Genomic DNA, 15,533 nt, shown 5'->3' on the forward strand with positions numbered 1-15,533 from the left:
TTGGTCGTTAAGGGGTTAAACAGATTAGAAGGTGATACTTCACCACAGCAAATGTCCTGCACGGTCACTAAATACAAAATGTAACCTTCTGTAAAGTATTATTTTTCTTTTCATATTTTCTACATATTTTCCTCCATCTCAAATTAAAATGCAATACAATTATATACCAAACAATGGGGATGAGGTAGGGCTGGACAATAAATCGAAAAAAACAACAACAACAACAACCCGAAACCGAAATTCAGCGCAATTAAAGAGGCTCTGTCACCACATTATAAATGCCCTATCTTGTACATAATGTGATCGGCGCTGTAATGTAAATGACAGTAGTGGTTTTTATTCAGAAAAACTATAAATTTTTACGGAGTTATGACCTATTTTAGATTTATGCTAATGACTTTCTTAATAGACAACTGGGCGTGTTTTACTTTTTGACCAAGTGGGCGTTGTAAAGAGAAGTGTATAACGCTGACCAATCAGCGTCATACACTTCTCTCCAGTACATACTCAGACATCGTGATCTTACGAGATCATGATGTGCTGTCATTTACTCAGACATTAACGTTACTGAAGCGTCTTGAGAGTGAATAGACATAGTTTCCAGCCAGGACGGGATGTCTATTCACAATCCCGACACTTCGGTAACGTTTGTGTGAGACTTAATGACAGCAAGTATGATCTCGCGAGATCACGCTATGAATGACAGCACAACGTGATCTCGATGTGCTGTGCTGTAAGTCCCACACAAACGTTACTAAAGTGTCGGGATCGTGAATAGACATCCCGTCCTGGCTGGAGGTGATGTATATTCACTGTCAGGACACTTGAGTAACGTTAATGTCTGAGTAAATGACAGCACATAGTGAACAATGCAGGATCACTATGTGCTGATTACATGAATGGAGAGAAGTGTATGACGCTGATTAGTCACTGATTGGTCAGTGTCATACACTTCTCTCCCCAATGCCCACTTGGTCAAAAAGTAAAAACACGCCCAGCTGTCTATTAAGAATGTAATTAACATAAATCTAAAATAGGTCATAACTCCGTCAAAATTGATTTTTCGAAATAAAAAACACTGCAGTGATCTACATTACAGCGCCGATCACATTATTTAAGAGATATGGTACTTATAATGTGGTGACAGAGCCTCTTTAAAGAGGCTCTGTCACCAGATTGTGCAACCCCTATCTGCTATTGCAGCAGATAGGCGCTGCAATGTAGATTACAGTAACGTTTTTATTTTTAAAAAACGAGCATTTTTGGCCAAGTTATGACCATTTTCGTATTTATGCAAATGAGGCTTGCAAAAGTACAACTGGGCGTGTTGAAAAGTAAAAGTACAACTGGGCGTGTATTATGTGCGTACATCGGGGCGTGTTTACTACTTTTACTAGCTGGGCTTTCTGAAGAGAAGTATCTTCCACTTCTCTTCAGAACGCCCAGCTTCTGGCAGTGCAGATCTGTGACGTCACTCACAGGTCCTGCATCGTGTCGGCACCAGAGGCTACAGTTGATTCTGCAGCAGCATCAGCGTTTGCAGGTAAGTAGCTACATCGACTTACCTGCAAACGCCGATGCTGCTGCAGAATCATCTGTAGCCTCTGGTGCCGACACGATGCAGGACCTGTGAGTGACGTCACAGATCTGCACTGCCAGAAGCTGGGCGTTCTGAAGAGAAGTGGATGATACTTCTCTTCAGAAAGCCCAGCTAGTAAAAGTAGTAAACACGCCCCGATGTACGCACATAATACACGCCCAGTTGTACTTTTACTTTTCAACACGCCCAGTTGTACTTTTGCAAGCCTCATTTGCATAAATACGAAAATGGTCATAACTTGGCCAAAAATGCTCGTTTTTTAAAAATAAAAACGTTACTGTAATCTACATTGCAGCGCCTATCTGCTGCAATAGCAGATAGGGGTTGCAAAATCTGGTGACAGAGCCTCTTTAAGGTCCCTGCTCTACCACTCACTATGTATCGCCGGACGCTCACGGCTCGGCACAAACGGGCATCTCCTCCACGTGTAGTTGGAATGGGGTAAGGTGAGTATGTATTTTAACAGGCACTATTGGGGCTGTGTGGGGGCATTATACTGTGTGGAGGGCAGCTATAGGGGCAGTTATGGGGGTATTATACTGTATGGAGGGCAGTATACTGTGTGGGGGTCAGTTATAGGGGCATTATACTGTGTAGAGGCAACTATGGGGGCATTATACTGTGTAAAGGCTGCTATGGGGGCATTATACTGTGTAGAGGCAGCTATGGGGGCATTATACTGTGTAGAGGGCAGCTATGGGGGCATTATACTGTGTAGAGGGCAGCTATGGGGGTATTATACCATGTGGAGGGCAGTTATGGGGGGCATTATACTGTGTGGAGGGTAGCTATAGGGCATTATATTGTGTGGAGGGCAGCTATGGGGTATTATACTGTGTGGGGAGCACTATGGGGGCAATATACCGTTGTAGGAGAGGTATCAGGGGGTATATTATATACAGTATTTTAGAGCAGGCTCAGGGGATAAATATTAGTTCAATGACGTAGCATGAAAATAGGGGTGTGGTATGCAAAAGGGGTGGTCTAAATAATCGTACATTAATCGTAATAGAGGTTATATATTCAATTAATCGTGATTTTGATTCAGGTCATAAACGCCCAGCCATAGGATGAGGTTTATCAAAACTAGTGCAAGGGAAAAGTGGAGGAGTGATCCATAGCAACCAGATTCCTGCTCTCATTTTTCTAAGGTCTCTTGAAAAATGTAATGAGCACTCTGATTGGTTGCTATGGGCAACCGCTGCACTTCTTACACCAGTTCTGATAAATCTCCCCAATTAAATGTTCAGGGCGGAAATGTCCCACTGTTGATGAATCGAACACATCTTGCATCGCGGAGAGATACTGGCACATCATGCCAACATAATGTATTAATTAGGCTTCGTTCACATCTGTGTCAGGGCTCGGTTCTGGCATTCTGTCTGAGCTTTTCGTCAGAACGGAACCCTGACTGAAACCCCATCAACATTGATTTCAATGGTGACGAATCCGATGCAAATGGCTTCCGTTTGTGTCAGTTGTGCAAGGGTTCCGTTGTTTTGACAGAATGAATAGCGTAGTCGACTTACAATATTCACAACGGAGACAAGCGGAAACCATTTGTCAACATTGAAATCAATGGTGTTGGAAACTTATTGTTTCCGTTTGTCTCAGTCAGGGTTCTGTTCTGACGGAAAGCTCCGATAGAACGCCAGAACGGAGCCCTGACGCAGATGTGAACGAAGCCTTAGCGCCTCTGTAAATGATACAGACTTGACTCCGGGCTGATAGCTGTTGTCTACAATAATACATTGTAGAAACACCCTAAGGACTTGAGTGGGATTTGTGCTGCTGATGTATCCATGTTGTAAAGAAAATTCTGTCCACACAATGCAACTGTTGTTTTCAGGGTATGCAGCAAATCCCAAAACTTTCTTTAAAAAAAAACTTGAAAAAGTGATTGCAGACATAGTTATGTCAGAAACACACACCATGTACCCTTGGGTATATCCAGGTTTCACCCTTATAATGTAAAGAATGTTTTCATTCACTGACAGCAGCAGAGACCTTAAAAATGGTGAGGAATTGAAACACAAAGTACATTAGAAAGGCATTTGTTTAAGGTAATTTAAAATAAAAGAACAAAACTCATACTTCTTTGTTGCTGGGAGGGAAATGCTTTGCCCCTTTCTGGAGAATAACTTCTGTCACTAACACTGGAACCAGATCTACTGTGTGGAGAATCTTTTCGAGTAACTGGAGATTCCCGGAAAAATGGAGACTCTTTTCTGTGAGGTGAGCGCTCCCGCATATAGCCTGGGTGATACAGGGGTTTTCTTCTCAAGCCTTCCCTACTTTCTCTATGACAAGATGAGAAAAAAAATAAAAATAAAATAGTAATACAATTTCTAATAGCAACAAACATTTTTGTAAAAGTAGACATTTTTCAATACACATTCAATTACACCCCTTTAATTTTGGATACATGTTTACATTTCATGTTTAAATTTGCATATATGCATACATGTATATATATATATGCAAATTTAAACATGAATCCAAAATGAAAGGGATGTAATCGAATATATATATATATATATATATATATATACATATATATATATATATATACACACACACACACACACACACACACACACACACACACACATACACGAGATGAGAAATGAAGATATATAGCTCATTATTGTGAACAAGTAGCATTATCTCTATGGAAAGGCATGTGACCCTGACGACTTCCCAGGTGCTAGAGATCATTGCAAGGAAATGAGGCTGATAAATAAACAAAAACATCCTATCTGACAGCTACAAACCAAGAATAGGCCAAAATGGCACATGCTGAAGCAGGCAAAAGATCCTGTTTGTACAATGAGGTGTACACATGGGTTTCCCAACATGCATCCCCAAGCCAAATATGTAACTCAGGATATGAGAACAAAACCATTTTCTGCAACATGGGGTTCATAAAAATAATAAAAAGTGTTTAAAGGAACTTCGAGGAAGGGTGCACATGTCTCGGTAAAAAACAAAACCATTTTGACCGCAGCGTGAAAACCCAGCCCAAGGCAAACACAAATTAAATGTAAGCAAGTGCTTTTTATCTCTTGAAAGTTACCACATGACTGGTCAGAAACCCCCAAACCCCCCCCAAAAAAATCTGGCACAACATTGGCAACAAAGTTGTCGGCAAATCAATAAAAAAATAAAATAAAAGCCAAACCAATGAAAAACCACACATGCAAAATTTTTGAATTATTTAGCAACGAATCACCAGTAAAGAAAGTGCCAACTGTTAAATGGACACCCATTGTCTTTGTCATTTCAAACAAAAAGGAGTGCGGATCATTTCTAACCCAATGTGTGACCTTTATAGAGTTTAACAATTGCTGGGCTAATAATGAACTACGTCTAAAAATAAACGCACCTGTTAATAGCTCCATACAACATTCACAGTACAAAGGAGAGAGAAAACATTGTGAGCTAAGAATTGGACAGGTGGCTCTCTCAGTGTGGCCACTGGCCTCTGTATGTACAATCAGTAAACGTTTACTGGGGGTTTTTAAAAAAATGAGAAAAATCATAGTAAGGCCTTATTCACACTTGCTCATTTACGTCAGTATTGTGCAAAACAAAAACAGAGAAACGTATACTGAAGAACAAAAACAGAGAAACGTATAATGGAAACATTTGCATCTTCTGTGTTTTGGACCCACTCCTGGTTTTTGCTTATAAGTACTGATCAGGTGATCGCCACAGATCCAGCTTTTCAAACCCCAGTGATCAGCTGATATTGCCAGGGAAATCGGCAACAACTACAGGAAAAAATGTAGCGGGCCGGTTCTTTGTGAGCGGCTCTCCCCTTTGGCTCACAGGTGGTCCTAAGCCCATCATGTGACAACCCCTTTAATACCATGTTCTATCCATATAAAAAATGCAGTTTTGGAGCAATTATACAGTTATTAGAAAGCACGTTTTAAAATCTATTCTCGATTTATGTTCGTTTTTTCATACGCAACTAGGTTCTCCCCTATATGTTTGATGACTAAAGGCAGACTTGAAGCCAACCAAATCTATAAATTGATACTAATGCATTGGAGACCCCAAGCTCATCTTTATCCTGTCAATGCGAGCCCTGGGACCCAATCTACTTGTAAATTTATTTCTGTTATTTATTTCTGTTATGCACCAACATATTCCGCACTGCTGTAGAGAGGTCCTCAATTACTGTCCCCATTGGGGCTCACGATCTAAATTCCCTATCGGTATGTTTTGGATTTGAAACCAGGACCCCAACGCTGCAAGGCAATAGTGCTAACCACTCAGTCACCGTGCTGCCCTAGTAAATGATCTATTCTATCTACCAGTCTATCAGCATCTTGGGTAAGATACAAATGGATGTATATTAAAAACCTTGGTTTTACTCATACCAAATTATGAGCTTAAAAAGAGGAAATGAATAAAGAGGAAGTTTCAGATCTCACTACCATAAAGCAGTTCGTGAAATAAGACAATAATAAAAATGTGTTTTCACAAGTATGTGTCATTTTTCCTCTCATTTAAACTGGTGAGAAGTCATTAGCACAGTTGTGTCACTTCCACAAATAGAATACAACCAAACATTAATAACTGGTGCAGTGTTGGTAGAGAAGTTCCCTCCATGGCATGTGGTCAGCAGCTGTGGGATCTCGTAACAATTAACGAAGGAAGCCATTTTTACACAAGCAGGAAACCAAAAATTAAAACGCCAAGAAATAACATACCTGCTACTGACCGTGCTTAATACACATACACTGACAACACACCTGGGGGCATTTGTTAGGCCCCCGGCTGCCATGGAAACTTATTGGCACCCCGCAATCGCCTTCCTTTGAAATCACTTAGATGTTACAAGGGCTATTGACCGTGGCATCTCACGGGTTAAACAGCCAGGATAGTAGTTACCGCCGATTCCGGCTGTTTGAGCTGAAGCATCTGCTATACCGAGTACAAGACACCACGCTGGGCTTATTCCTCAGTGCCGTAAAAAGGCGGTGCTGAGGAATAAGGCCCGTTAGTGACCACCGTAAAAAGGCATATTGGCAGTCACTAACGGGTTATTAATATTCAAACAAATGATAAAGATGTTCCTGATTAAGGTCATTTCAATGAAGCTGGTGAGAGGAGAAACGGTCAGACACCTCCGTCGTCAGGTTAAGCTGACAAAATGTTGGTTTTTAAAAAGAAATAAAACCTTCAACCCCCATAGCTAGCGGTCATCATGCCCCCATAGTCTGCCTATGAGACACATACTACATTTGCTAAATGAAAGTTTATTAGGGAATTACATATAATACAATTTCTTAATGTTTGAGGTCAGGAACCTCCTAAACCACCTGAAGCCTGATGATCCTTAGTAGGCAAAATATGAAAACATTTAGAATTGTTGAACAATCAAATGACAAATTACAGGTATTTTACTGTACTAAGCTTCATTCACATCTGCGTCAGGACTCCATTCATGGGTTCCGTCTGAGCTTTCCGTCAGCAGAACCCATGAATGGAATCCAAACTGAAACCATAGGTTTTTGTTTGCATCACCATTGATTTCAATGGTGACGGATCCGGTGCAAATGGTTTCCATTTGTGTCAGTTGTGTAAGGGTTCCGTCATTTTGACAGAGTTAATACCGCAGTCGACTACGCTATTCATTCCGTCAAAACACTGGAAACTCTTGCACAACGGACTCAAACGGAAAACATTTGCACCGGAACCGTCACCATTGAAATCAATGGTGATGCAAACAGAAACCTATGGTTTCCCTTTGTTTTAGTTTGGATTCCGTTCATGGGTTCCCCTGACGGAAAGTTCAGACGGAACCCATGAATGGAGTCCTGACGCAGATGTGAACGAAGCCTAAGCACTACATACCACAACATTCAATTTTAATGGGATCCATCAGATTTTCTTTGAAATATATATACAAATTTTGTGCAGGTATATGCAGCTGTAAAGCCGTGAACTCTGCACATGCTTCTAAATAAAGATTGCAGTTAAGGCCTCATGCACACGACCGTAGCCATGTGCACGGCCGTGATTTTCGGGTCGGCCAGCAACGGAGTGTCAGACAAGAGCCGCCCGCAAATCGCGGGCTGTGCACATGACCACGGCCATTATTTTCAATGAGCCCGGACCGCAGAACACTGCCGTAATAAGGCTTGCCCGTTCTTTCTGTGGTCCGGGCTCCGGGGCCATACACGGACTGTGGAAACCACGGTCGTTTGCATGGCCCCATAAGAAAGAATGGGGCCACAATTCTCCCGTGGATTTTCGGGGGAATTGCGGCCGCAAAAGCACGTTCGTGTGCATGGGGCCTAACTTCTGAAGCCTACAATTAATATACTAAGAAATTACTATATAACAATTTGGTTAAGACATAAATAAAATACACCTGGTAAGGGTGACCTTTAAGCGAACTCTCAACACCATGCAAACAAAGCTCACTTCATGTCAATTGCCCTAACAAAGTTTTATTACCAAGAGAATGTTTATAATATGTAAACTGGGGACACTGGAGTCAGCCCTATTAGCTCATGTGCTATGGGGATGGAGTCTCATCAATTGTACTGCCTTTATGGTAGCCAACATTTAAACAAACACAAGTCAATGTTTGAGCAAAGTCTACAGTGCCATATATGCGTGGAAAAGAGAGGACATTGATTATTGTCATATACAGTTAATTATATGCCAGGACATGTATAGGCAATTAAAGGGTCACCATAGACTAAACAGGTAGCCAACTTGCCACAAAAACGAGACCAGCACTAGCATTAAATTGTGCCAAAGTCACCAACAGTCGAATGTTCATGGGAGCTAGATGTGATGTATATTTATTATCAGGACACTACAGTAATGTGTTTGTAGCTGCACATAACAATATAACTATATCGCTAGTGCAGTGTAAATGAATGGAGAGGAGTGCATGACGCTGATTGGTCAGCGTCATACACTCCTCTGTACAACGCCCACTTGGTCTAAAGTAAAAACACGCCCACTTGGGCATTAAGAAACTCATTAGCATAAAGCTAAAAATCGCTCATAAAGTGATTTCAAATAGATTGTTTTTCTAAACAAAAAGCATTACTGTCACCTACATTACAGCGCCGATCTCCTTATATAGGAGATAGGGCACTTATAATGTGGTGACAGAGCCTCTTTAAGAAGTGCAGATACCGCTAAGGGGACTCCCGTTAGACATTATCCTTTAAGTAGCTAGATGCTCGTCACAAAGAGGGTTTGTGAAACAGACGTCTAGTGACTTTGCGACACGACAGAGTACATACAATTTCCAGGACCGAGACAAATTGCTGAGACAAACTGCTCAGCAGGGAACCGATGAGGCCAAGAAGTGAAAAGACAGTGGGGAGAGTGAAGTGCCTTGAAGAAGTTAATTGGTCACTAACTTTTCAACAAACTGCATAAATCAATAGTACAGCAAATATTAAAACAAATAAATATATTACAAAATGAGAAAAATGCATCTTTCTCAACTTATCAGACTGCTCCCCCAACTGTACACATACACGGAATTTACCGCTAAAATCGGTCTCCTCAAGACACGAAGGACCATAGCTCACAGAGATATTAGGTTACATGCTGCCCATAGAAGTCTATGGAGAGGACAAGTGAGAAGTGAAGAAGCAGAGTGAGAAAGACAGAGACACAAATGCTGCTGCAGCTCCTAGTACCTATCTCACCCCAGTGTTGGATTTACAGCTACACCGCTTAGTACTGCTATATGATGTCCTCCGTGTTGCTGCTATTTCTAAGGGTGTGCTCCCCTATGTGTGCAATGTATGGCAAACATGATAGAAGTTAGGCTCAACCCACTAGCTCAGGGAAAACTACAAATTAGAGATGGAAACTGCAGAGGGGAAAACGGTTAAAAAAAACTGCAGGCTACAAGTCTTATAATGGCAGAAATAGTGTTATTCCTCATACACACACGTGACAGATTATTCTGAAAAGTCACCTAAAAGGAGAGATACGCTTCATGGCTCAAGTCTATTGATTTTTCTTTATTTTATTAAGGTATATTTCACCAGCAACAGCTATTTGTAGGGAACATATTAAGTCACCGAGGCTCTTGGGAAAAATTCTGATGTAACCTGGCACGAACGCAGAATTAGCCCACATGACCGCTGCAGTTACGGAGCAAAGAGGCAGTCACTGCATTCCGACAGGGATCGAGAGGCGGCCACCGGCATCCATCAGCTGTTGCTAGGTGGCCGGCCTGTATAAATACAGTTTGCAGATCATAGATTCCTACAAACTGCACTTTTGTTACACATACCTCTCAAGGAATCAACATATTTATCTGATGACAGTGGTGATGTTGCAATGGTGAGTGGTTTTTCCATTACTTATTCGCTACTATGGGTGGCTAAAGTAAGGTTACACTTTTAAATGACTGCTTCTTATCTATAGAACATCTTGCTAAATCCCTACTTAAGTAATCAGTAGTTAGATGGATTTGCGATGCCTTCACAGATAAAGGTGACTGCTGGCTTCGATAATTTCCTTGGTGTACTGCTGACTAAGTATAAGCAGGTTAATATCTTATGTCTTCTATGTTGCATAAGATTTTACAGACTTCAGTAGAATAAAGACCTTATTACACTGGCCAATTATCGGGCATACGAGCGTTCACAGAATCCTCGTTCCCAATAACTACCCTGTGTAAACAGGGCAGCAATCAGCCGATGAACAAGCCAACGCTCGTTCATCGACTGATTGCATTGTTTTAAATGCCAAAACAATTATTGTGGTCGGCAGCACATCTCCCTGTGTAAACAGAGAGATGTACAGCCAACATGATGGAAATGTATGGGGACGAGCGATCGGAGTAACGACCGCACGTTACTAGCTGCTTGTATCACTGATCGGCGCTCGTTTACAAGGCCCACATCGGGCCATGTAATATCACCTTTAGTGGCGCAGCATTTACAGACTGCTTGAGACTCTCTGTCCGCGGTTAAGAAGAGTATGGATTTCCTGCCTACAGTTAAAGAGGCTCTGTCACCACATTATAAGTGCCCTATCTCCTACATAATCTGATCGGCGCTGTAATGTAGGGAACAACAGTGGTTTTTATTTTGAAAAACTATAATTTTTTAGCAAGTTATGAGCAATTTTAGATTTATGCTAATTAGTTTCTTAATAGACAACTGGGCGTTTTCTATACCTTTTGACCAAGTGGGCGTTGTAAAGAGAAGTGTATGACGCTGACCAATCAGTGACAAATCAGCGTCATACACTTCTCTCCATTCATGTCCATTTGTACTCAGCACAGTGTGATCTCTCGACATCACGCTGTACTGTCACATACACCCACATTAACTTTACTGAAGTGTCTTGAGAGTGAATAGACATTGCCTCCAGCCAGGATGTGATGTTTATTCACACTCCTGACAATTCGGTAAAGTTTTTGTGGGACATACTCACACAGCCCGCTGTGCTGTCATTCACAGCGTGATCCCGCGAGATCACGCTGTGCTGTGATTAAGTCCCACACAAACTTTACCGAAGTGTCGGGAGTGTGAATGGACATCGCGTCCCAGTCGGAGGCAATGTCTATCCACTCTCAAGATACTTCAGTAAAGTTAATGTGGGTGTATGTGACAGCACAGCGTGATCTCGCGAGATCACGCTGTGCTGAGTACAAATGGACATGAATGGAAAGAAGTGTATGACGCTGATTGGTCAGCGTCATACACTTCTCTTTACAATGCCCACTTGGTCAAAAGGTAAAACACACCCAGTTGTCTATTAAGAAATGAATTAGCATAAACCTGAAATTGCTCAAAACTTGCTAAAAAATGATCGTTTTCAAAATAAAAACAACTGATGTTACCTACATTACAGCGCCGATCAGATTATGTAGGAGATAGGGCGCTTATAACGTGGTGATAGAGCCTCTTTAAGCTCATTATTCATGCATGGTAAACTGGGCAACTCCTAAGGTGTCCCTTCACATTAGTTAAAAGTTATAAGAAACCCGTTAATTACAGCAGGACTGGCTAACTAATGTGCATGGCCACCTTAACCATTATTCAATTTACCATATACATGGAAGTGGCCATGCATGAATAATGAACTTCAGTGTTTACCATGTTCATGGGGTTTGGGGTGGAGAAGAATAGTGTATGTTGGATTTCAAAATGCCCCGATCTTTTGTTTCCAAAGAAGATAAGCCGTTGCCAGAGGGGTTTGGCAATAGTTTATTCCTCTCTCCCCATGGAGATAAATGGCGTAGTTGGGAGGAATAGCTGTCAGCTAAACAAGCGTTCGGCCCACAGCTATGAATACTGTATAGGCACCTTTAGATACAGACAGAGGAAAAGATAGTAGGAAATAGAAAAACCAGCCATAGACTTTAGGGTGTGTTCACATGAGTGTTTGGTTTCCGTTGCTGGGCTCCGTCAGACCTTTCCATCGGATGAACCCAGCAACAGAAAGGCAAACTTAAAGAGGCTCTGTCACCAGATTTTGCAACCCCTATCTGCTATTGCAGCAGATCGGCGCTGCAATGTAGATTACAGTAACGTTTTTATTTTTAAAAAACGAGCATTTTTGGCCAAGTTATGACCATTTTTGTATTTATGCAAATGAGGCTTGCAAAAGTCCAAGTGGGCGTGTTTAAAGTAAAAGTCCAACTGGGCGTGTATTATGTGCGTACATCGGGGCGTTTTTACTACTTTTACTAGCTGGGCGTTCTGACGAGAAGTATCATCCACTTCTCTTCAGAACGCCCAGCTTCTGGCAGTGCAGACATCACTCACAGGTCCTGCATCGTGTCGGACGAGCGAGGACACATCGGCACCAGAGGCTACAGTTGATTCTGCAGCAGCATCAGCGTTTGCAGGTAAGTCGATGTAGCTACTTACCTGCAAACGCTGATGCTGCTGCAGAATCAACTGTAGCCTCTGGTGCCGATGTAGCCGACACGATGCAGGACCTGGGGCAGGAAGTGAGTGACGTCACAGTGTGATCTCTCGAGAACACGGCTGTGTCTGCACTGCCAGAAGCTGGGCGTTCTGAAGAGAAGTGGATGATACTTCTCGTCAGAACGCCCAGCTAGTAAAAGTAGTAAAAACGCCCCGATGTACGCACATAATACACGCCCAGTTGGACTTTTACTTTAAACACGCCCACTTGGACTTTTGCAAGCCTCATTTGCATAAATACAAAAATGGTCATAACTTGGCCAAAAATGCTAGTTTTTTAAAAATAAAAAGGTTACTGTAATCTACATTGCAGCGCCGATCTGCTGCAATAGCAGATAGGGGTTGCAAAATCTGGTGACAGAGCCTCTTTAATCCATAGCTTCCGTTTGCATTAGCATTGATTTCAATGGTAATGCTTCTATTACTAAATGGTTTCTGATGGTCTCAGCTCCATAAGGTTCCGTTTTTTTGAAGGAATAGCGCAGTCCACTACTCTATTGTTTCCGGAAAAAACAAAAAACCTTATGGAATGGAGACAAACGGAAACCATTAGCAATGGAAGCATTACCATTGAAATCAATGGTAATGCAAACGGAACTTCCGTTTACCTTTCTGTTGATGGGTTCCTCCAAGGGAAAGGTCTGACGAAACCCATCAACGCAAAACCGAATGCTGAAGCGCACAGGCCATTTGATAGCGGTTAGCTGAACAACCATTCAGCCAACAGCTATCAGCAACAACATCCCTATTATCTTCATGTAAACAAGAGAATCAAACCGATTTCTCCTTGTAAAAAGAAATAGATTTTTAAGAAAGAAAGTACTCCGTGTTAAAGAGGCTCCGTCACCACATTATAAGTGCCCTATCTTGTACATAATGTGATCGCGCTGTAATGTAGATTACAGCAGTGTTTTTTATTTAGAAAAATGATCACTTTTGACAGAGTTATGACCTATATTAGCTTTATGCTGATTGGTCAGTGTCCTGACAATGAATATACATTACCTCCAGCCAGGACGTGATGTGTATTCAGAATCCTGACACTTCGCTAATACAAACTCCGACACTACAGCACAGCAAGCGTAATCTCGTTTGAAATGACAGTTTACAGAGTAATCTCGCGAGATTACGCTTGTTGTGCTGTAGTGTCGGGATTGTGTTAGCGAAGTGTCAGGATTCTGAATACACATCACGTCCTGGCTGGAGGTAATGTATATTCATTGTCAAGACACTGCAGTAACGTTATAGTGTGATTATGTGGCTGCACATAGCGATATATAGCTATATCTCAATCTGTGTAAATGAATGGAGAGAAGTGTATGACGCTGATTGGTCACTGATTGGTCAACGTCATACACTTCTCTCCACAACGCCCACTTGACCAAAAAGTAAAACACGCCCAATTGTCCATTAAGAAAGTCATTAGCATAAAGTTAATATAGGTCATAACTCCGTCAAAAATGATCGTTTTTCTAAATAAAAAACACTGCTGTAATCTACATTACAGCGGTGATAACATCATGTACAAGATAGGCCACTTATAATGTGGTGACAGAGCCTCTTTAAGAGAATAATGGCATAGGTATGAAATCTGTGCAATCACTGTATGCAGTTGGTTGGAATTGTCGATAAATTAGTATTTTTTGTCTCCAAATCATTGCTGTCGTTTAATTCCACTCTCAAAATTAAAATTAAACTGATGAGCGCCAAATTTTGCAATGAATACTTTGTTGAGAAACTAGCTCTGAATACAAATATTAAGTGGAGGTGTTATAAGTACATGACACATACATAGGGGTTAATGAACATATTACACCTTAATAGTAGTAGATATGGTAACAAATACTGCTACCTCAAACTACTTCACCCCACGATTTTCATGAAAGCTGCTCTGGAACAAACTTAGCATAACATACAGTGTAAAATATGGGTATGCCTGGCACATCATTCAACTTGTCCCATGTAAATAGTGATGCTAATAATCCAAGTTCTATGATCAGAACATTTTTTCTAGTTGGAACACCACGATCTGCTAGCATGTTCAGGGGCCATTGCTAATTATAGGGATCTCATGGCCTCTCCTCAAATTTGTTTATAATGCAGTTTGTTTGTGTAGAACAAGATACAAGCATTAGGAACGAATGATAAGATAAGACTCCTAGCTAATCTCAAGCTATCTGATTTTGGGATGCAAAACAGTAAAGTAATATCACTATATGCCACTAGCCAGTCATTTCCAGTGGACAGCAATTTCCACACGTGAGGAATACATTCATTGGCTCAATGTCAGCCGCGGGCCCACACAAGTCACGGCAGCAGTCTCGCTGACCAGCGTCATGTTTCTTCTCGGACTCCGCTTGATCTGACTTATCCATGTACCAGACTCTAGCCAGAACCTGAAGTCTACTTGTGCTGCGCAGCTCAAACCGAATGATTGGGACCCAAAATGGCATGTGACATCACTCCTCCTGGTCCTTAAAGGGGAACTGCTACAAAGTTGCAGTGCTTAGTGACAAGCCCATGGTGAATTTCCTGGCGTTTGTTCCTGTTGTTCCCTGTGATTTCCATGTGATTGACCAAGCATTTGTTTTGACTCCGTTTGATCTGACTTATCTGTTTACTGACCTGTTTGACCACAAAATGGCTCAAACCCGCCTAGCAGAGGTTAAGGGTGCAGAACAAAGAATTCATAAGACTCCACACCCTAGGTCAGCCTGCGCAGTGTCAATAACGGTCTCCGTCATTCATTGTTCCTGCAGGCTGAAAAACTGCTCCTGCGCTGGGCGCAACTCCTCCAACAATTCTGCATGGTGCAACTGAAGCCTGTTCCTGCTACACTGTGCTCCTCTGCTTTACCTTCTTTGAAACATTATGCAAGTTCTGACTATGCTAGCCGGGGACCAAGGTATGTTCCTGGGGTTACGGAGCATAACACCAACATTTGTTAAAGTGCTACCGCAAGTTTGTGGTGTATAATGCAACATTTAAAA

General features: G+C 41.7%; 1 protein-coding gene across 3 annotated transcripts in view; it reads right to left on the reverse strand.

Annotated features, from left to right (window-relative positions):
• PPHLN1 (periphilin 1) overlaps positions 1–15,533 on the reverse strand; it is a 95,159-nt gene that overhangs the window by 53,037 nt on the left and 26,589 nt on the right. For all 3 annotated transcript variants that reach the window (XM_075857049.1, XM_075857047.1, XM_075857048.1), the window contains exon 6: positions 3,695–3,900. In XM_075857049.1, the coding sequence (XP_075713164.1) occupies positions 3,695–3,900 (206 nt within the window). The remainder of the gene's footprint in view (positions 1–3,694; positions 3,901–15,533) is intronic.

The sequence above is a fragment of the Rhinoderma darwinii genome, chromosome 3, assembly GCF_050947455.1.
Source record: "Rhinoderma darwinii isolate aRhiDar2 chromosome 3, aRhiDar2.hap1, whole genome shotgun sequence".
In the NCBI taxonomy this organism is placed as follows: Eukaryota; Metazoa; Chordata; class Amphibia; order Anura; family Rhinodermatidae; genus Rhinoderma; species Rhinoderma darwinii.